The 22932-nt window shown below is 43.3% G+C and overlaps 2 protein-coding genes across 16 annotated transcripts in view; one reads left to right on the top strand and one right to left on the bottom strand.

Moving 5' to 3' along the window:
* scrib (scribble planar cell polarity protein) overlaps window positions 1-22932 on the top strand; it is an 84067-nt gene that overhangs the window by 55807 nt on the left and 5328 nt on the right. For 4 of the 11 annotated variants that reach the window (XM_034706266.1, XM_034706269.1, XM_034706275.1 and 1 more), the window contains 20 exons: window positions 1703-1945; window positions 2376-2486; window positions 2582-2758; window positions 2851-2967; window positions 3239-3427; window positions 4036-4155; window positions 4776-4832; window positions 5371-5427; window positions 6775-6855; window positions 12216-12287; window positions 13068-13121; window positions 14472-14594; window positions 15825-15878; window positions 18221-18380; window positions 18472-18691; window positions 18767-18856; window positions 18943-19125; window positions 20227-20366; window positions 21034-21071; window positions 21594-21668. In XM_034706266.1, coding sequence (XP_034562157.1) covers window positions 1703-1945; window positions 2376-2486; window positions 2582-2758; window positions 2851-2967; window positions 3239-3427; window positions 4036-4155; window positions 4776-4832; window positions 5371-5427; window positions 6775-6855; window positions 12216-12287; window positions 13068-13121; window positions 14472-14594; window positions 15825-15878; window positions 18221-18380; window positions 18472-18691; window positions 18767-18856; window positions 18943-19125; window positions 20227-20366; window positions 21034-21071; window positions 21594-21668 — 2361 coding nt within the window. The remainder of the gene's footprint in view (window positions 1-1702; window positions 1946-2375; window positions 2487-2581; window positions 2759-2850; window positions 2968-3238; window positions 3428-4035; window positions 4156-4775; window positions 4833-5370; window positions 5428-6774; window positions 6856-12215; window positions 12288-13067; window positions 13122-14471; window positions 14595-15824; window positions 15879-18220; window positions 18381-18471; window positions 18692-18766; window positions 18857-18942; window positions 19126-20226; window positions 20367-21033; window positions 21072-21593; window positions 21669-22932) is intronic. The other 7 variants (XM_034706270.1, XM_034706276.1, XM_034706274.1 and 4 more) reach the window with 5 other exon arrangements.
* Window positions 3048-22932, bottom strand: part of kif9 (kinesin family member 9) — a 36271-nt gene continuing 16386 nt past the window's right edge. For 2 of the 5 annotated variants that reach the window (XM_034706283.1, XM_034706278.1), the window contains exon 22: window positions 3048-3419. The gene's annotated coding sequence lies outside the window, so the exon portion shown is untranslated. Of the gene's footprint in view, window positions 3420-17432; window positions 20358-20646; window positions 20666-22932 lie in introns of those variants that run through there. The other 3 variants (XM_034706279.1, XM_034706280.1, XM_034706281.1) reach the window with 3 other exon arrangements.

Below are 22932 nucleotides of genomic sequence, written 5' to 3' on the forward strand. Positions count from 1 at the left end.
CCGTTTGTAAAGTTGTGCATACTGAAAATTGAAACAGCTACAATTCTCCACATTTAGCTCCAAAATATAAAGATTTAGAGTGCATTTTTAAAAGTCACTTTTAATATGACATTTAGAGGAACATTTGTAATCTTCTTAACATTTAATTTGGTTTTGAGAAATATTGTGTTAAAATCACTGTAAATCTAAATGCTTTATATTTATATTTAGCATTTATATTTATACTTAAGATTTATATTTATATTTAACATTTTTATTTATATTTAATATTTAGATTTATATTTAACATTGTTATTTATATTTAACATTATATTTATATTTAGCATTTATATTTAACATTTTGATATATATTTAGCATTTATATTTAACATTTATATTTATATTTCACATTTATATTTAGCATTTATATTTAACATTTATAATTATATTTAACATCTATTTTTATATTTAACATTTAGATTTTTATTTAGCATTTAGATTTAACATTTAGATTTTTATTTAGCATTTAGATTTAAATTTAACATTTAGATTTATATTTAGCATTTAGATTTAAATTTAGCATTTTGATTTAGATTTAACATTTAGATTTATCATTGAACATTTAGATTTAAATTTAACATTTAGATTTATCGTTGAACACTTACATTTAATATTTAGATTTAGATTTAACAGTAAAACTCAATATATTTTTCAAAACAATATTAAATGTGAAGAAAATCACAAATATTACAAAAGGTGACTTTTAAAAATGCACTCAAAATTTGTATGACATTTTGGAGCTAAATGTTAAGAATTACAGTTGTTATTTTCAGTGTGCACAACTTCAGTAACAGTGCCCCATACTTTACTGCTTACCAGTATGTAGGCTGCCTCTTTCTCACTCTTCCTCACATCTGCATGCTCACTAATGCATTAAATGCGTCTCCTTGCCTTGCTTGATGGTGGTGGGTTCGGTGTTGGGCTGGAGTGGGCTGAGCTTGTCATCCTGCTGTCACGGCAGACACTCGTGTTGCCATGGCAGCAGGTTAGGCAGCACATCAGCCGGTGGTAAGAGCTGGTACTGTCGGGTCAGTGCTGACCTCTGCTTGTCACTATAGAGTAGAGGAAAGTTTGGTAGATTGTGCATGTCTGAAACTAAACCTTGATCTGAAACCAAGGTTAGAAAAGCTAACGATGAAATCAAAGTCAGACTCCCCTGCCTGCCTTTGTTGACTTAAGATCAAACTTTTGAGGACACTACCAACTTCCACTTGTGTTTTAAGTCCATAAAGGCAAAACTGGGTGATTAAATGTTGAACTGATACATGAATACAGCACAGATAGCATCACAAGCAGTCATGAGCTGGCTTTAGGAAACTTGATCTCTCTTTTAAGACAAGAATAGCTTTTCTTGCTCGTAGTCGTCCCGCAGCTTAAATTGCCCGCAGCGGCCCGCTGTTACCCGCTCCCTCTCTTCCTCTGTCTGTTCCTGTCGCTCTGTGTAGGTGTTGGGTTCTTCTTCAAAATAACAATACTCACTTTGATCTACTCACAATCACTCACTCAATTCAAATCAGACTGTTTTAGACGTAAGTTAGAGGAGACTGATGGCAGCATGCCGTTTCCAGCATGTATCTGTTTCTTAATCCTCATCGTTGCTCATGTCATCGGGAGCATCTCGGTGGGCTGACTCCCTTCGTGGTTGGTTTTACTGTCGATCCAGATCAATGGTGTAGACATGACAGAGGCCAGGCATGACCAGGCAGTAGCGCTCCTTACCGGCACCTCTCCCACCATCGCACTCCTGGTGGAGCGAGACCCAAAAGCTCCAGGGGGCTCTCCAGGTCAGTCCCGGGCACGAGCCCACTCCCCTCCACCTCCAGAGCCCTCAGACTCACCAGACCAGGAGGAGGAAGGCCTTCAAGCCAACCACCTAAGCCAAATGGAGGACGAGTATCCCATCGAGGTGAGGCCTTTGGAGAGTGACTTCAGCACTTTGAAATGTTGGAAAGCTTTTTAGTTTTGTTAGTGGATGCTGTAGAAGCCTCGTTAAGCCTTTCAGCGTTAATGTTTTTTATTTGGCCTCGCTTCATCCTTAATGCTGTCCAGTTCCAGAGAAGATGGTGCATGGTATGAAGGCTTGATGGAACTTAAATAATGTAGTAGCGTAGAGTTTAGCCTTGTGATGACGGCTGTATCGGCCCTGTTATCAGTAATGCGTTTACACTGCTGTGATCTTAAGAGTGTGCTGTGAAGATCCAGTAGATCCATTTGTGTTCCTTAGAGAACGTGCAAATGTAGACCTGACGCTAACTTTGGACCTGATGTCACTTTTGCTAGACTTTAGGATTGAAATATTTTGTGAATATTCTCTTTTCTTCCTCTTATCTCAACAGGAAGTGATCCTGATGAAGTCAGGTGGCCCTCTAGGTCTGAGCATTGTGGGAGGCAGTGATCACGCCAGCCATCCGTTTGGCATCAACGAGCCCGGGGTGTTCATCTCAAAGGTAGAACTTGGAAAGAGATGCAACCATTCAAATAACACAATCATTATTTGCATCTCCTAAATCTCATCATTTAATGTGGTCTGTCTCATCATCAGGTGATTCCTCACGGCCTTGCGTGCCAAAGCGGACTACGTGTTGGGGACCGGATACTGGAGGTGAACGCCATCGACCTGCGTCACGCCACACACCAGGAAGCTGTGCGTGCATTGCTGGCCAACAAGCAGGAGATCCGTATGTTGGTACGGAGGGACCCCTCGCCGCCTGGGATGCAGGTTCGGCTTCCAGTTCAAACAAGTGTACATGAAGCAGCACTCACAAATGCTTAGCTCACCACGCCTGACCAGCTTTGATTGTGTCGTTGCAGGAAATAATGATCCAGAAGCAGCAAGGAGAGAAGCTTGGTATCAGTATACGGGGAGGTGCAAAGGGACATGCAGGAAATCCGTTTGACCCCACAGATGAAGGAATCTTCATCTCTAAGGTTCGGGAACTATCATACTATAAAAACTTTGCATTTGTCATTTCTCGACAGAAGAAATATGAGGGCTTTTTGACACATCATAAGATTATTAACAGCTCACTTTATTTAAAATCCTAGCTTGTTAAAAAAGTAAATGGACAATATGTAAGAATATTTCAAAAGAAACCAGGATCACTCAAATTAATTCACTTGAATTACAGTTAATAATTGGTAGGTAATTTAGTTAGTTGTGGTCACCAACTTATCCACACTTCGGTCGATGTTCAAACAGGTGAGTTCAAGCGGCGCAGCAGCAAGAGATGCCAGACTGCAGGTGGGCATGCGGATCCTGGAGGTGAACAACCACAGCCTGCTGGGGATGACGCACACAGAGGCGGTGCGAGTGCTCCGAGCTGTGGGAGACTCTCTGAGCATGCTGATGTGCGACGGCTTCGACCCACGAAAAGTAGCTGCTGGGGAGGTGAGAGAGCTGGATTACTACAAAATGTTAAGACATTGAAAGAGAACAGGAAGAGGAAGTAAACATGCTGACAGTACAGATGTGTATTTATATAAGGAATAAATATCTGTACTGTTCCAAGGACCTGACTGAGAACTAAAGGGGACAGGGCTTTTTCAGTCAGGGCTCCTACACTCTGGAACAGCCTGCCAGAGGAGATCAGACTTGCAGAGTCAGTCCCTTGTTATGTCATTACTCAAGACATATTTTTACAGGAAAGCTTTTATTGTGTGATTTTAAGGGTCTGTTTTATAAGTTTGTATGTTTTTATTACATTTTATTTTTTATCGCTTCATTTTGCTTTGCACTTCTTGTTTTTATTGACCACTGTAAATCACTCTGTTACCTGTATTGAAAAGTGCTATATAAATAATGTATTATTATTATTATTATTATTATTATAAAACATGATTAAAAGACCTCAGTGCCCTTGGGTGTAAGTATACATATTATACATTTTCAGCTATGTTGATATTTTGTTGTTTTTCTTGACCCCTCCTGATCTGTTTGTGATGATTTTGATTAACTGTTGTTGTTTTATAATCTGTTTCATCTTGGGTTATTTCCAGGCATCTCCTGGTATCATCGCCAACCCATTCGCTGGGGGCATTGTCCGTAAGAACAGTATGGAGAGCATCTCCTCTATAGACCGAGACCTGAGCCCGGAGGAGATAGAGATCATGCAAAAGGTACACCGGTCACATGTCACTTGACAGGAACGAAGTAGCCTAGCATTAGTTCCCTTACAAAGAATGAAACTGATCGCACAAAGAGTTTCTAATTTTCCTCTTGTGTCTTTTTTCTCTTGTTGGGCTTTACATTTTAAATTTAGCATATAATAATCATGCCCTGTTCATCAAGTGAACAGTGCTGGTTTATAAACCAGACCACAGTTAAAACTATCACATAACAGAAACTGTCCATCATGTGCTAACAGGAGTCAACACATGAATGTGATGTTTTTGTCCACAGCACCACTCTGCTTCCACAGCAGTTTGGTGTCAGCAGGTGGAATTTTTAACAACAGCAGAGTTTGACTCACTCCAACCATGAACACCACACATACCCATCTTTTCACTTCAGCACACAGAAAGCGCCAGCACAGTTGTTTATTTTGTCCAGATTAGCTTTTGGGAGACTGCCCATAGTGGAGGAATGTCAGGGGGCTTGTTGGTCGGCTAGATTCTGTTTTTCCCCCGATGCTCTCTTTGAGTTTTTTATGTTGTACAGGCTCCATCACAGCAGGCGGTGCTTCCTTAAAAGATTTACAGGATGAATTTTAAGCGTTTATCAAATCTTTTTTCTCCAGGAGTCTGAGATGGTGAGAGAGACATCGCAGTGGGAGCGAGAAGAGATGGAGAAAGTGGTGAGTGAAATGGAAAATCTGTGACTGTTTTGAAAACGCTTGAGGTAAAAGTCAGGGAAGCAGATGGATAGCTTCATTGAGGCAAGAGATTTAAAATGTTTGAACGGAGCCTTTAGGTTAGACGCTCAGGTTGGTTTGTTTTCCCCTGAATGAAGCGTCCCCTCCGCACACTGTTGGTATTGTGTTCACAGATCTATTCCTGCAGTGTCCCACCTTGCATGCTTTTTCTGCTAATTCCCATAGCTAATGATTAGAGTACTTTCTAACGTGTGCAAACTCTATCCTCTCTTTCCCTTCTGTTTTCTCTCCTCTCTCCTCTCCCTTTGGTGTGTTTGGTGTGATACAACATCATCCAATCATCGCGTCTCCACATCACTCCCCCCCCACTGCTGTTTTTCCTCCTCTTCACCCCCTCTAACACTTCATTCTTCTTCTGCAAATCCTCCATCTTAACCTCTCATTGCATTACTGTGTGGCTGAATGTGGTTGGGTGTACTCTCCTCTTCCTCTTCCTCCTCCTCTTCCTCTCTTGGTGAAGGAGCGTATGCGTTTGGAGCGTGAGGAGGCAACTCGCCTGCTAGAAGAGGAGACCGAGGTGAGACACTCCTTGTCCAGAGTTCTGCAGACGACCTAACAGTCTGTGCTACGGGGACACAAAAGCACACTTCCTCCCCTGAATGTTGCCATGTTTTCATCGCTGGCACATCTCTTGTTTGTTTGTTTGTTTGTTTGTTTGTTTGTTTGTTTGTTTGTTTTTAGAACGGTCAGTCTTGAGCCACATTCAGACTGGTGTAGCTTTACTGGAGGATGTCCTGCCAGAGTAGAGTACAGTTAAAAACTGGCTGCTCTGCTCCATGTTCACATATTTTGGATGAGTGCTTCCTACGCTACAACTTCTAGTGTTGGGTGTATCAGGTTGAGATTGAGCAAGAGTATCTGGGTGGGGGAAGATTAAGAGTGTCATGCTGTAAAAATAAAAGGCCCCACAGTTAATGGGAAGGTTAAAAAAAAACTACTATTTGTATTTGATGGAGACACAACTTTGATTCATTTCTTTCAACCTAATAGGGAGATACCAATGTGATTAACTAGAGGTGACTAACTTTTCAATCAAAAATGTCACGTGGGTAAATCTTTGAAATAAAAAGTAAACATTTAATATTTTGTAGTTTTGTAACAGGGAATTGTAGTTTAAAAGGAAATGTATGCTCAAACCAAGCAGCAACCTAAAAATATGAGTCCAATGTGGAAGTGCTAAAAACTGCAGTTCATCGAGGATCCGCTTGAGGCTGGCTCTGGAAGTACCCGGCACACACCAATTAAAAGAAGCCGATCTTTACAGCAGAAATAAACATGTTTACATCCTGGTACAAAAGACAAGTGTAGTCTGGATAGCTCATTTCTCGATCAGCTCACACTGAAGGGGGGGGGTGAATTTTTTTCTAAAGCGGCAATTTCGAAGATATTGAGATTACGAGTCTTCCAATGAGAGGCACAGCTGACTTGATTGACAGACGGGAACCCTGTAGCTGTTGGCTAAGAGGCTCAAAGCCCGCCTCTTTACGTCAAAATCGCTCGACAGCAGCAATATGGCTGCCGCCGCCGATTGGCCTTAAAACAGTGTTTCAGAAACAGATGGGTGATGTCACGGATACTACGTCCATATTTTATACAGTCTGGCTCAAACAGATAAATGATGTAATTTTGGGGCAATATTAAATCTAAATGCACTCCAGTGACCTTCATCATTGTTGTGAGGAAACATTACACAGATAGAGTTTTATGGAATATCACCAGTCCTTTTAGATATACAGATAGAACGTCATCCATGGTTCTCTGAAAGTCTAAACACAGCCTCCTCCAGTAAAACTGATTTACTCTGAATAGTCTCGTTTAAGCCGATTCCCCCTCTCATCTCTGCTCTCTGTTTACTTCTCTCCAGAACATTGGCACTGGACCTCTAAAACTTGACTACAAAACCCTGGCCGCACTGCCCACCACCAGCCTGCAGAAGGTCAACAGGGTAAGACGCTCTTGATTCTAAACTTTCAGGTACCGGTATGACCCTGTTACATGGAACAGGTTTTTCAAAAAGAGTGCAGTCCACTTAAGGTGTAAGTTGTATGCATTTCTGTGAGTGCTATGTTGGAAATGGCCTTCAGAGCTCAGAATAGATCTCCTTTTGGAATCCTTTGTGTTTATATGCTGGGAAACTGAGCGACCCAGAGCCCACCAGTTGCCCCTCCAGGAGCAGGAATGTTGACCTCCCTACATGTGAATAACCCCCAAGTCAACATTACAGATGGTGGCTCCAAGGCCAAACCCATACAACATGTCCAGTCAGAGTGATGTCATTTGTCCTACAATAAGAAGAAACTTGATGGAAGAAATGAAAAGAGGAGTGATGAAGAAGTTTGGAAGAAGATCAGACTCGTCCAGATAGAAGCAAAACATCAAGACTAGAGAATCCAAACAGAAGGACGGGGGATTAAAGACGCTGTGAAAAAAACTACAAACTATGAAAGAAGGTTGATCTGGAAGGAAGCGCAGCCAGGAGCCGGGCACTTTCTGCTCTGATAAAAAAAAAAGTGTGAGTGTGTGAAAGAGCTGGCGAGAGGGGGGAAGGGGACAGCTGCCCACTATCAAACAGCCTATCCTCTGCGATATTTTAAACCTGAATCAGACTCTGAATTGGATGGAGCCTCTCTGGTGGGAGGGGTGCTAGACAGAGAGGGAGGGTATGGTCCGAGAGGAGCAGACAAGTGCTTCAGTTTGATTCCCCCAAAACCCTCAGAGGAGTAAGTTAGAGTGGACGCACAGCTCTGTTCTGTTACCATCCTACAGGTAGTAGGTTCTTTATTTACTTCTACTTCCTTGTGTCTGTCTTTACTTCTGTTTTTATTCATTCTCTCTTTATTTTGATCAGTTTATCTTCACTAGACAGAGTTAAAGTTCCCTTTGCCAACTTTATTATTAACTAAAAGAGGAATCATGTTTCCTTTAATATTCAGGTCACTGCATGAAAGTTGAGTAAGTTTCAAATAGACTGCTATCATGACTCAGTTAATGTGCCCTACTTGTAGACTTTAAGATTGTCTGAGAGAACTTAACCCACATTGCATGTGCAGCTGTTAATGCCTGCTGTGTTGGAGCTGGATTCGCTGCTCCAGCACACGTGGTCTCTCTCAAACTGTAGTGGCTTCTTTGTAACTGACCATTAGCGAACAAAAGAAAAAGACAAATGTTTTTCTTTTAGACGTGTATTTCTTTGAGTTGAAAATGTTGAGATAACCAAACGGAGTATGGTATTATGAAGTGATATGCTTCAAACAAGGTGCTTTGATTTTCCGATGAAGTGAGGTTTCAGGTTTGACAGTTTGTAAGATCACTGAAGAGGAAAGAGTTGAGAGGGAGATCCTGGTAATGTACAACTGTTATGAAAGGAACCTTTGATTTAACTCATGAAAGACATTGTTGTATATTCATAAAACACATATACACCAGATGTCTGATGAGAATAATAGAGGGCCTGGCTGCACCAAAGTGGCACATGCCTGATTCTAAGCTAACTTCCCATTTTAAGTCAAGGGTTGCATCACACAAGTTAAAACCTTCCTTTGGTGCACTAGTCTCGTGCCCCACTTTCTCAAAAATAGCCCGAAAATGATATTTCTTTGCAAGCTGAGAGCTTCTCATTATAATTTTTCCATTGCACTGTTGGGTTGTCAGCTTATTTTTCTACTGGCTGTAATTAACTCTGTTATCTCAGTGTTCCTGAAATTGCCGCAGGCGCATACACAGTAAAATTGACGGACTTCACTACTTCCTGATGCAGGTTCAGATTAGGGTTTAGACTCTTGGTTGGTGTCACCAAAGTGAAGTTCTTCCCAAAGACTGATCCCTGATGTATACAGTCAACTAACTTTTACCAAGATGCCAACAAGCAGTAACTGTTTGACATCAATAAATTATATTATAAATAGAGGATTAAACTAGAAAATAAATTTAAATGATTTTCATTTTCCAGTCACCATATCATATCAGTTGTTCTGTCAATTCATGTTCTTCTGATTAGAAACTTAATAGTCTGTTAAATTTCAGTTCCTAGTTTCTCAGACTCACAGCTCTTCTCAGCATGGCCGGCTCAGCCCCTCGGCATGCTGGTGAGGCAGCAGCAGTCCTCTCACACCCCAGCTGTCCCTCACAGTCTGTGTCAGAGCCAAAAGGGCACTCGTTCACATTCCATCCCAGTGACCCTCATCCCACCACACACTCTTACAGTCAGCATGTAGGGACACATGACTGCCTCACAATGCGCGTTGTATTCTTAGTGTGGCTATTTAAATTATCAGGGTCACGTCTATTAGCATCAAGAGCTGGTTAGTTATCTGGATGGCCTGATGGCTCTCTGAGGAGGTACTTCTCTGTGTGTAAAAACATGACACTTGTATGGTTGCAGTTACAGTATCAGGTTTCTTTGCATGGCTTGGGTTAAACACTGCATATTTCCCCCCCTCTCTTTCAGTGACATCACCTGTCCTCCGTGCGCTGTACAGTAGTAGCTGAAAGTTATCTGGAGCCAGAATGTCTCTCTGATCTGATAAAGTGTTTATTTAAAGCAGCAGCCAGAAGCCTGGACTGCTGTGATGTGTTTGAATGATGAGGCAAAGACGCTTATCTTTAAGGCTCCAGGAGAGATGTAGGATGATGGGGGATACTGTTTTTAGCAGCTGTAGACTCGTGTGTCAAGTGTCTATTTAGAGGAGCACTTAAAAGAGAAGGGAATTCCTCTTCCTCCATCTCGTTTGTTGTCACTTTTTCTTATATTTTCCAAGTTTCACTGACAGCGGCCTGTTTCACAGCAGAACACATCTTCCTTTAGATGTATTTTAATTAGTAATTTTGCACAAGTTACATCTGATTAGTAAATGTTATGTTGTTTCATTAGATAAAGAGTAGAATAACTAGTTCATAGAGTTGCAAAGGGGTGGTACATTTCTGGTAAATTTCCATGGGAAGTTAAGCTGGGGAATTTTGGAAATATTCCAAAGGAATTATTATGGGATTTGTGGGAATTAATGGGAATTAACTGGGAATTGAGGGTAATTTAATTGAAAGGTATCATATCCAAGCATTAATATTTGTTTTGTTATAAGCAGACCTCCATCCAAAATAATATAATTAAATCAGATTTATTTGTAAGTAGAACTTTATCAAGTGTTAAATATTTTATTGAACAATCAATTCTTTCATTGAAGAACAAAAACATGAATGTTGAGTCAAATATTACTCATCCCCCCGACCCAACCCATTCAAAAATTAACAAAAATGCAATCCCAACAAAGTCCCATTCAAAATGTTAACTGACAAGAACCCCTCTCCCTCCAACAAAGTCCCATTCAACATGCAAATAAAAAAGCATCTTCCCTCAAGCTTCTCAAACCTAGCCTCTGCATTTTTGCTAAACCCTTTAAGGCAATGGGTTCTTCCTGGGTCTCATCAACATCCTCCATGTCCACTTCCTCAACATCCAACTCAGACTCTTCCTCTTCAGTGTCACTGTCCAGCCTTGTTGAGGTTGGCTCTGCATAGATACTCAACTGTACTTGCATGAAATCTGGTTGTTTTAGTCAGGATTATGCTAAAATAAATTTTCTCCAACTATGTTTTAGTTCCCTATTAAGAGCCAACCTTCAATTTAGTAAATTCCTGGTTTATTCCCGTGGAAAGTTACCAACTTTGAAAGTTCTAAGAATTTTGCAACCCTACTACTTCATCATCTCAGTTTCTCTTTCATCTTTTATTCTCTTACTTTCGTATCTTTCATTTCCTTTGTGTGAGTTCAGCTTTTTCCCCTTCCTGTGTGACTTCACTCTGTGTCCCCCCCTCTTTCCTGTCCAGTTCTCTACCTCTATAAGTCTGACTGCTCCCATGGAGGCCCCCCTTCAGGCCCAGTATGGAGCCCCTTTGGAGCCTTTGGGCTTCAGTTTAGTCCAACCAACAAATCCTCACATGGACCAAGAGTCCTCCGCTAGTCTGATCACAGATCACGGCTTTCATCACGGATCCCAGTTCTCCCCCAACGGAACCATGACTACCAACAGTGCAGGCTCATCAACAACGATCAGTTCATCAACATGTTTAGGAGAAGAAGAAGAAGAAGAATGTATGGTGGACTCTCAGCCGATCTGCTTCAAAGAGAATCCTTTCTTGGTGGCTAATCGTAAAGGAAAGGGGCGTCCGGCTGGAGAGCAGCTCCTGTCGGGGCCTCCTGTTGGCTATGGGAAGCAGGGCCAACTGAAGCCCTGGTTGTTCAGCAAGGCAAGCCGCCTACCTGAGTGTGGTTTGGAGGCAGCATGGTGTGTTACTGCACAGTTTGTTTCGCTCACTTGTGACACTGAAATGGACCTGACGTTCCTATCAAGATCTGTATAATTTATATTTATCTTTTACTCAAAACGTAGCAAAAATAATCTGCAAAAATGTCATTACAACATAGATTGATTCAGTTTTCTGTGATTTAAGACTAAAAGTCTTTATGTTTTCAACTGTTTGGGTTAAAATAGAGCTTTATAAAGACTTTGAGTTCATTGTTTTGCTGTCTGACTGTCAACCTTACTGCGCTGGTTGATGCTCGCCATTATGATTGTAGCTGTTTTCAAAGAGCCACTGTATGCTGCCTGTCTGCTGCCCGTTATCTAACTGCTGGTCATGGAGGAGCACTAAGAAGCAACAAAGAGGCAATATTTCTCCCTCAGGAGTTCATACAGACGAAAAACCCAGCTGATATAAATATAGGACTTGCACTCGACTGGTGGACAGCTTCAGAGGAGTATCTCTGAAGCTGTAAGTCTTTTTGGCACATGGAGAATCATCTGTTAATGCAGGTTACAAGACATCAATTTGGGCCCAAGGAAAGTAGTGTAGATGTCTCAATGGACATCAAATCCCTGCCCTTGGGTTGATACGTTTTGGCTCTACAGTGTGAAGAGGTGCATGAGGAAAACTAGAAACTGTGCTTCCAACTGACGTGTATCAAACTGAATTCAACATCAAGCTGAACTGGTGCATGTTTTTGCTGTGAGCATGGAGCCTGTAGCACCTCGTGAGGCATTTAGGCACACAGTCAGAACATCGACAGGAATGTCAGTTTGGACAGCTGCGAGGGAGGTCAGCGGTCGTGGAGGACCCACGACATGTTAGACGCACAGAAAAGTGCATGTTTATCTCCCAGAGCTTGTTGTTGGTTAAATTTACTGGACAATCAATTCCTTACGAGACTAACCGATGATTTATTTCTTAGTATTTGTTTGCCACATTGTCTTTTATTGCAAGAAGTGTTCGTTCCTGCAGCTGTTAACTGTTTTAACGTTTGTTTTCCAGGCACCTTCCTCTGATTTTACCCGGACTGAAAGCCCGATCAGAGAAGCCCCGTACTCTCCCACAATTCAACCGGTGAGCAGCCTCATCACCCACCTCTTATTATCTGCTCTCCTGCCATCTTTTTTCTTTATTTCTTCTTCTTCCATGACTCATCCCCCTCCTCTATAAGAAGAGATATCTTGCCATTGATAATTGTGACTTCTCCTCCCGCTTGTAGCCCAGCCTCCAGTCCTCCAGCAGCTCCCTGTATTCAGGCAGGGAGACCCGCTTTGTAAGTGGGTCTTGTGGCACTCACTCTGCTCTGGCCTGGATTTAAAATAAATGTAGCACAATGCGTCTGCTGCTCTGAGCCCACTATCTGTTAATAAAACATTACCAGTGCGCTACAGGTCATGTCTGCTGCAGTCTGAAAAGCATGCGACTTCTCCATGGACAGCTGGTGACTGATACTTTGCCTTATGCAGACTGGATGTGCATTCAGATGAAAAATAGCTCTCTGACTGACTGTTCTCAACATCTCTACTGACCAGCTGGCTGCTCATTCTCTCCCGGCAGAATAACTATGAAATCTCTATTTTTTAAATCAGTGTTATTAGTATTTTATAACATTATAGGACGATTTGAGATAGCTCGGAGAAATGTGACGCACAGTTGGTGATCAAATTAGCCAAAGGTTAACACTGTGGTCTTGCATCTTTCGTTACTTTTGGCCTGGCATCATCCTAATACGCTCCAATTGTAGACATGTTGTCACTGTATGCACTGTTGTTTGAAACTGTAGTAGAAGCTGCAAACCCATGCATCAGCTTTGCTTTCTCTTTCTTTGTTAAATGATGTTTTTTATGCTTGCAGGCAAACATTCATTACACCTCCACTCCCACTGCCAGGGATGAATCCCCATCATCAGTGAGTGTGAAAACAACACAGTTGGATTATTATGCAGAATTATTTAGACATTAGTGAATCTGATTGGCTGACGGATTGTTGTGTGTTTTAGATTTTGAGGCATTTGACTTGTTTACTAAACTTTTAAAGCGCCTATTCACCTTATTTTTGAATGCGGAAGTTAAGACATAATTCTGCATTTTGTCCCCGACATCCGGCTCATAATATTCGTTGTAGTGACTATCCTGACCGGATTTTTGTCACTGTCTGGGTGTGGGAGTGAGGTGTTTTTGACGCGCTTCTAAAAGAATCCAATGTCCAATCTGAGATTATTGTTGCGTTATTTCTTGCTGTTTATTGTTTCAAAACATAAACAGGTAAAACAACTTACTTTGATTGTGATAGGCGTGATGAAAGATGAATGTGTGGTATAGGACAAGCGGTAAAAACCGTGTGCTCTTCCCGTTCCCAAGATCACTACTTCACCTGTGCCCCTTTTGTAGTATTTACCTGCCCGTGTACCTGAAGTGCCCCTTGTGGTGATTGTGTGAGTAACAAAACAAAAAACAAAAACAACATAGGAAAGAATGGCTCATACATTCGTCATTGCGTAGCTTGACAAATATCTTCAAAAACTTCTTGGGCACATTTTAAAAGTTCAGTCAAAATGTAATGTTAACTAGTTGTCACATCCGGGCAGTGTAAGAGCCTGGGAGGATGACATGAAGAAGTGTCCTAATATTACTTACAAGGACAATTTAATTACTTTGTGCTGTCAGGTCGAGTTTATAGGAATATGATGCGTAACTTTGCACAGAGGCGTGCTTAATAACTCTGTGTGGATTGGTCAGCTCAACTTATGATTCTGACCTGCCCTACTTTGACTCTGACTGGCTTCCGCGAAGACATAACTGTGGAGAGATTTGCTTCTCTAGGAGCTTTGAATGGGTTAAGTTACCGGTGTTTACCATTGACCGGATGTAAGAAACCGGAAATGCTTCACAAAAACCTGTGAATTGCCTAGGTCCGTACAACCGCTGAAAATAAGGTGAATAACTCAAGATAAAACTCTTTTCTTGGCGTCAGAGGGGTTTTAGTTTGTTATTATTTAAGTTTTCTCATTGAAGACGTAGCTTCCTGGTTTGGTACAAATTAGTTTTGAGCTTTAAAACAGTAAATGTAACTGGTGTGCTGATTATCATCTTCCATTAGCTCCCATTCATTTTGAGTTGACATTCATCTCAAACTTTGGTGTGTCGAGTGTCCTCCTCACTGTAGTACCGGTCACTAAAGATTCAAGAACATTTCTTTTTTTACAGCCACATCCATCATTAATCTGATCACATGTATAAAACATCTTCTTCCCTTCAGACGCGACCAGGTGCCATCCAGCCAGTTGGGCGTGTGCGGCCAAGTGGCTCCCCCTCCACTCCGGACAGCCACAGTCCAAACCCTTTCCAGCATGGCCCCTCCCCCTTCAACTCCCAGACCTCTGTAAGACCCCTCACCACCACATAGTGCTGTTTTCTCTCCACTCTCAGCTCTGTGCCACCTGCTCTGACCGCACAGCTTCAAAACACTGGAGCGCTATCTCATAGCAGTACAGCAGAGATGCAGATTGATTTAACCAAAAAGAAAGATTTGTGTTTCTAAAGAAGCTCAAACCAAAGAAAGGAAGACTTTAATTTTAACGCACAGGGTAGTTCAGTCTGTGCAGCTGCTGCTTTATGTGACCCCCCCAGGAACACCTGGAGTTAAGGTGATTAAACAACACCAGTAAAGGCAGCATCCAGAGATCCTAACATAGTTAAATAGAAGTCCTTTTAATTTCCGCTCTCTGAAATTTTCCACTCATTTCTGTCTTTCACAAGCAGCAGAGTTGGATTAGTGAATAACCAAGAAGCTTTCATCTCGCATCTTTCCGAGGTCACACACAAAATCAATCCTGGCTTTGAACTTCCCAGGCCCTACTGCGTGTTATTCTCTGCATACTCCCCTCCTCTGTCACATGAAACCAGCCGCCATGCTCTTCACCTGTTCTCCTCCACAGTCTTCTTCAACTCTGCTGGTTTTTTTCATAGTCTACCCTCTCCTCCATGTCTCTGTCTGTCCGTCCTCTTCCTCCCCTTGGCTCCTCCTCCTCCATATGATCCTACCCCATTTTTCTCCATAACCCCGACCCCACCCCACCCCAACCCCTCCAACCTCCCCCCCCCTGCAGCCTCGCGCCCCCTCCCCTACCTCGCCCGACGAGTTCCCCATGAATGTCAAGCAGGCATACAAGGCGTTTGCCGCCGTGCCTCGCTCACTGGCAGTGATGGAGCCACCGCAGGTAGGCCATGCTGCCCGGGCTCCACCGGGTCACAACAACAAAAAGCATGCTGTGCTGATTGGATGATCTCGCCCCCTTGCCCCCTCCTGACTGGAGCAGGCTGTCCTATACGGGGCCTGCGCCGTGTCGGGAGGCTTGTGACGTGCTGTGACGTGTGGAATGCGTTCATCATCGGTTTTTGCGTACTCCTGTGGCATCATCTTTCATACTGCTGTTCAGTCTTGACCCATTCGTTCATCCGTGTGTGACTCGTGTACTAATATTGAATCACTTCCCTCTTTTGTGTACGTTTTCTATCCCAGCTGTTCATCAGTCTGCCTGCTCTGTTCCTCAGTGTCTGTGTCTGAGTTAACTTCATTCTAATAACTCTCTGTTTATCCTCCGGCTCCCAGCAGGACCTGTACGGAGTGAGGAACAATTTCCACCTCAAGCAGCCTTCTCCAGAGGTGAGTCTACACATGGACCAACAAACATTATTAGCACAGCTGTCTGTTGCGTTCACTGAATGGAAGATAATATCTTACAAGAAGAGGAGGTCTACTTATTCTTAAAAACAGACACTACTTCATTCAAAATCTCAGATTGAAGAAAGTTAACAGCAGCCTGTTGCACCAACTTGGTGTAAGTTCAAATGTAGCCTAGTTTGAACGCAATTTCTCATTTAGGATGGAGTTCACTCTCTACTAACGTTTTGTGCGTTGCACCATCATGATAGTTTTTTTTCATCGTGATAGTTCAAACGTCAGCCTAAGTTACAACATAATTCTTCCACTTAGTTCCTAGTAGGTGTAAAGTCCTCCGTAGAGTATATCGGCTGCCATAGAGCGTTGTTTTAAAAGTTGGGATGATTTGGAGGATGAGGAGATACTGAGGATTCTCCCAGTTAGATTACGCCGGCAGCGCGATATCCGCAAGAGATTACATCCTTTGGAAAAATGTTATGATGACCAAGATTTGCCCATCTGAGTATTAACATATGTTGTTGTTGGTCAGTTCAGAGACTTTTAGGCACAAAGATAACAACGCATCAATATTGGTGCTTTCCTCTGATTGGCTGATGGAAGTGTAAACGTCATATCTGCGACAATGTCTTGGGTAGTTTGGACGTTGCAGTCTACTAGTTAAGATCAAGCGGCAACCTCCGGTCACAAAATATGAAGCCCGTGCGGAAGTGTTATAAACTGCAATTCATCGAGAATCCGCTTGAGGCTGGCTGCAGAAACACTGGACACCACATACACACCAATTCAAAAAAGACTATCTTTGCAGCATTAATAAACATGTTTACAACCTGGTTCAAAAAACGGCTTGGCTCTATTTAGCTAATCTCTCTATCAGCACACACTGTACGGGGGTGAATTTTTTTCTAACACGACGGTTCAGAAGATATTAAGATTACAAGTTTTTGCCCAAATAAGGACATGACTGACTTGACTCCAGGTCGGGAACACATAGCTGTTGGCTCAGAGGCTCAAACTTTGACTGGTTGAGTTCTACATTTCCAATATGGCTGCCGCCGTCGATAGGCTTCAAAACAGCGCTCAGGAACAGATGGGTGACGTCACGGATACTACGTCCATTATTTATTCAGTCTATGGTTAAGATGAACCTTACATCTCTGGGGTGAAACCAAACAACGACACAACTTAAGTTACAAACTAACTAGTTTCAACGTTTGGTTTAGTGAGGACTTTACATCCTAACTTAGGACACAACTTACGCACAGCTGGTGCAACAGGCTGCAGGTCAGATTCTGTTTCAGTCCCTAATGTGGCAAATTTTAATTTTTTTAGGAAGAAAAGTTGGAGACATTTCTGACAGCTTGTAGAATTTTCTTTCTCTACTATAGAGAAAATTATTCTTCACAAGGACAATGTGTCAAAAACTAGCATTTTTCCACCATAGACTCAAAGCAGGGGCCTAATTACCTGTTCAGCATCAAAAACAGCCCACTCATTAAATCATCAAATGTCAGGAGGACATGAAAACTTATTGAGGAATGATTCCTCACAAAGGGGGACTCTCCTCTTTATTCTTGGATTTTTTTTCCCAGCAGGTAATGCTCCGAGAACTTGGTACTGAATAAGTTGATGTTCATTCTGCAGCTTTAAGAATAAACACATTTTTACTTGCTCTAAGATAATTGTAGTTTTGTAGAAAATAAGGACGGCTCTTCGGCGTCTTAGTCTGACCGTCTGGTGACGACCTCTGTGGCCCTTTTCAGCCTGAGTTGATCAACGAGGTGTTTGATGATGACATAGATGGTCAGGAGGGAGCTGCTATGAGTCCGAACAGCAAGCCCTCCCCGCGTCAGGATTATATGAGCCTGGCAGCAGTGCCTCGCTTCTCCAGGCCGAGTATGGAACTGCAGGTATCCACCGCCTCCGCCACATCTCCTGTACGGCAGCAGTTCTCTGTCCTTGGCTGTGGTGTGCTCGGCTTGAACGGTGGCGGTTTCCCTGCTCCTGGACTCTGGGAGACAGATGTGTTTTATCTGGCAATAATTAGACCGCCATCTAATCGATGTTTAATCAGCTTGGTGGTGCTGGGTTCGCTTTTAAAGGCCAATTTTTATTTCTTCTTGGTCAGTTGGACTTTTTTTTTCTCTTTCAGTTTTTGCTTTTTTGGCTTTGCAGCAAAGAAAAACAACAAGAATCAACTCTTCATTAGAAAACACCAGCCCGTATTTGCTGTTCTGCCATCTCTTTAACACTGCAGGTCCTTCTGGTGCTCTTAAAACTGAAGCAGAAAATGAACCTCATTTTGTATTCTGTTCTTTCTTTCTCAGAGTCCTTCTCCCAGCGGTAAGAGCAGCCCGGAGCAGCGCTCATTCAGGGACAGACAGAAGTATTTTGAAATCGACGTGAAGCAGCAGACCCCAGAAAAACCCAAACCTCGAGTCTCTCTTGTTGGAGAAGATGACCTGAAGAAAATGAGGGAGGAAGAAGGTTTGTTGTTCTCTGAGCATCCTTTGAAAATAACAGATGATGGTATCTGTCTCATATTTACAAACTTCTCCGTCTGTTCCTCCCTTCTCAGAGAGGAAGTTTGAGCAGCGAGCGAGGGAGTATCTGCTGGATGAAGACGATGAGGATGAAGAGGAGGACCTGGCAAGGCAGGTGGCGCACATGAAGGCTTCTGGCAAAGTGCTGCTGGATGGAGTGGAGTACAAGGTGGAGCCAGTTACCCCCACATCGCAGCACTGCCCCACACCACCGTGCTACAACGTCACACCACCGAGCTACTGCGGCAGCTCAGGGTGAGTTCCTCTTCATCATTGCTTCAAATGGGTTTTTTTGGAGCTTCTTCAGCTCATTGTTTGTCACGTTCGTAGGCCGTCCTCTGTTGATGGGAAGGGAGACTCTCAGAGGAATTCACTGGATGACAGCTTCAGGCTTGAGCAGAGGCCCAACTCCATGACGGGGTAATTACTTCGAACAACAACATCTTCAGTCTCCTTCTGTTGTTGTTTTTGTCACCGTACTCACTGCATCTTGTTTGTTTTGTCAGTTTGATACCGGTGTACCCCGGGGAGTCCGCGGCTCCGATCCGCACAGCCAAAGCCGAGCGCAGACATCAAGAGAGGCTCCGGATGCAGAGCCCTGAACTTGCCGTGGCCTCTGACAAGGACCTGTCCCCTGCTGAGAAACGAGCGCTGGAGGCTGAGAAGAGAGCCATGTGGAGAGCAGCACGGTAAATAGAACATCCAGGGTCAATGACCTTTTGTCCCAGGGAGTATTTCCAGCACATTGGTAGTAATCAGATTGTGCGAAAGGAAAAAGACAAACATCTATTTTATTTTTTACCAGCCAATCCGAGTATCAGCTCTCAGATCATTGTGTTATAACACCCCGTTGTGTGTGTGTTAGCTCGTCTCCTCTCCTCTTTCTATATTTTCATGTCTAAAATTTGAGTCTTAATTATTCCTGGCTCTTTAAATGTGTCTTTTACCCTCCATTCTTTGGTTGTCTCCTCTTTTTCTCTCTGTATGCCTTTTTCTCCTTTTTCTGATCACACTCCTCCTTCACCCCGGTGTCCCCTTCATCCTCTCCCATCCTCCTCTCTTTCACCCTCCCTCCCCATCCCTGTGGGGCCCAGGCCGTACGGCCTTGAGGAGGATGTTAAGCAGTATGAGCAGGACCTGGCTAAGAGGCTCTACCAGGCCAGAGTGAAGGCGTCTCAGGGCACGGCCGAGTCCCCCCAACCCCCCACCTCCTTCTCTACTTCCTCCTCTGCTGCCTCCCAGCTCAGGTCTGCTCCTCGGCCCTCAGCCACCAGGGCCAGACGCACGGCATCGTGGGGGTGTGCTGGGGTGCTTTGGGGTATTTTGCTCGAGGCTGAGTTTGGAAAGGTCCAAGCAAGCACTCGCAGCCAAACTGTGACAGTGCTTCACTGCCTTTCCAGTGCTGTCTTGCTTCTGCACGTCTCTGCTGTTCCTAGCTTCCTCTAGTCCCTCCCTCTCTTTATTCTTAGTTTTGTCCCCCCTCCCTCTCTGCAGCACCTTTTTCATTTGCCTCTTGCTGTTCTCTTGATTTCCATACTTTTATCAGTACTAACACAGTCCGTGGTAAGTTTGCAAGCTATTTGTGAGTTGAGGGTAAGCCTACTATCAGTAGGTTTTCCTTTTCCTGGAATGCCTCTCATTGAGAAAGGAAATTGAAACCGGTCCTCAGCAAACCAGGACAAGGAGCACCCAGAATAAGTAGTGATGGGCGCTACACCCACATATAGGGGTCTGTGCTTCCTGAAGGTTTTAGCTCATTATTTATCTGAAGGCGTTTGTTTCTCTTGTAGAATGAAGTCTCTGGAGCAAGACGCACTGAAAGCTCAGATGGTCATCGCCAAGTCTCGTGACGGGAAGAAGCGTGGCACACTAGACCAGCTGACGGAGTCACCCTCACCTGTCCCAACACCTTCTCCAACACCTATGGAAGGTAAGAAGCTGCTGTTAACTTTCCGATTTCTGAACATGCATCTAGAAGAGTTAAGGCTGATTTATACTTCTGCGTCAAATCGACGGTGTAGCCTACGCCGGGGGTCTGTATAGTTCCCGTACCTACACAGAGGCCTAGGCACGTAGCTGACGTGCACCTCCTCCAAAATGTAACCGGGCCGCAAGCTCTGTGATTGGTCCGCTCGGCGTCCTGTGCTTCCTGCATTTACAGGACTTCCAGGATCCCGGACATCGGCCGTGTATTTCATCTCCTCCTCTCTGTTCTTCATGTAATCATGTCTGTATGATAAACAGCAACATGTATCAGATGTAGATTAACATAACACGCTCTGAATCTCTGTGGAAAAGTAAACAGAGATCGTAGCGGGGCCGGAAGCAGGTGACTGGCTATCAGAGAAACTGCACTGCCCTCAAGTGTTTCGGCTGAGAATTGCTGTGCGACACAAACACATCGATGCACAAGTATGTGGTGCTCATGTCCGTGTCCGCCCCTGCTGCGTAGGGGAGATGCAGAAGTATAAACCAGCCTTTATTTTAAACATCTTGCGTTGACTAAGCTGTTTCTTATTTCTTCCATTCTGCTTGATGTTTTTGTAATACTTTTTGTTTTGCTAGCTTAAAAACAGTTTTTCTGTTTCCTCTCACAGAGCTCAGTCCTCGAGGACTAACCTCTCCAGGCAGGCTGGTAAGCTCTAAACCTTATTACTTTGTTGTTATTACAATGTTTTTGATGATCTGATTTCTCCACTTGCCTTTTTGAAACTGTAAACTGTTGAATGTTTCCTCTGCACAGACTTACAGAGAGTGATTCATCAAATATCTGAACAAAGCTGTAACACTGGCTGCAGTTTAATTTAAGGAGCTTTACTTGGAGAAAAACAACAGTAGACTGGTTTGCAAGCTGAACAGGGAAGCCTCTAGATCTGCATCAAACACATTGGCATTAATCCATTATCTTGCTCATTGTCACTTCAGCCAATCAGCCACAGCTGGCTGTTTGAATCACCCATTAGTCTCTCTGCCTCTCATCTTCCCTTTTATACTCCCTCATCCTTTTCTCCTCCTCTCTCCTTCAACATTTTGACTTCTCCAACCTTCTTTTCTCCTTTCTTTTACTTTGTCCCACTTTACATTTTCCTTCTCTTCTTTTTTCACCTCTTCTCCATTCCCTTTGACCTCTGCTCATTCCTATTTGCTATCCTCCTAGTCCCTGTCTTCAAAGAAGTTTGACTACCGACAGTTTGCTGCCATTCCTTCTTCCAAACCCGTATACGACATCCAGGTACTGGCTGCATGCTGAGCTCCGGGGCTCTGGCCTCCTCCCACCCACCCCCCCTGGCTTCTCCTGCTGCCTCCCCACTCTAGTCTTTTTTTCCACTTAATCAAGAGGCGTCAGTGTGTCTAAAAGTCTAGGTTGTGGCTCAGTGATTGATCAGAACTTCCTGCTCTGCACTTTAATGGTGTGGCTCACTAACTCCCAATGAAGAGAAACTTTACTCATTTTGAATGACGGCTGGGTCTCCCTCACATCCTGCCTCCCTGTTCTTGGTTCTTCCTTACAACTCACAACTAAAAAAGCATTTCAAGCAGTAACCATTCACGCAGTCATCTTTCAGCCGACTAATCAGTCACAGACTCTCTAGCACTAATGCAAACAGATTTTTGATCCCACTAACCAGAATTGGTTCCGGGGGGGAGAAACACCCACAAACTCTGCATCTCATCCACTCTCACACTCACTCACTCCCATCAGCTGTCTGTACCACGCATGGGTTTCATACCACACAGAGGATAAATATGTCCCCCCCAAAGACTTCCTCTCATGCTCTGGCTTTTTTAAAAACTCTGATCTGCTGAAGGAAGTTTTCCTGCCCTGTCATCAGGTTAGAAACTTTGTGTGGGCTCGAGTGGAGGATAAGAAGTCTTCACTTGGGAGGGGAAGCAGGGGAATGCTGGAGGTGCCTGAGTGAGCAGTGCTTGCCTTGAAGTGGTCTTTTATTTTGTAGGGGGGTCAAGTATTCATGGTTGTCTTTGTTGCTGTCAGTCTGCACTCCTGTATCAGTGGGATCTTGTGTGGTTTGGTTGGTGGACATTGACCTCAGTTTGTTGTTTTTGGTGGATGTAACAGAACTGATGTTACTTTATATGAACTTGATAAAGCAATGTACAGATGTTGCCACCAGCATGTTGACCATAAAGATTGTAGTCCTATAGAAGAAGACTTAAGGACCACTATCATCTGCAAGCTAAGGGTAATATGATGCAATAATCTCTATTTCCAGATTCTAAACTAGATGTGTAATCTATTCTCTGGGTTTTAGGTTTCATTAAGGGAGTGTTCTAGTGTTTTGAACATTTGAAGTCTTGCTTAACAGTTATAATACTACAATAATTCACCTCTATGATCTGTATGCATTCAGCCTATTTAAACACCTGTGTCTGTTTGCACGTGCAGCTAAAAAAAACATTTGTTTGTGCTGTAAATCTTGATAAGGAAGTAGTTTATTGCTAAGAACTGGCTACACCAGAAATACCGAGAAGTTGAC

The sequence above is a fragment of the Notolabrus celidotus genome, chromosome 17, assembly GCF_009762535.1.
Source record: "Notolabrus celidotus isolate fNotCel1 chromosome 17, fNotCel1.pri, whole genome shotgun sequence".
Classification (NCBI taxonomy): Eukaryota; Metazoa; Chordata; class Actinopteri; order Labriformes; family Labridae; genus Notolabrus; species Notolabrus celidotus.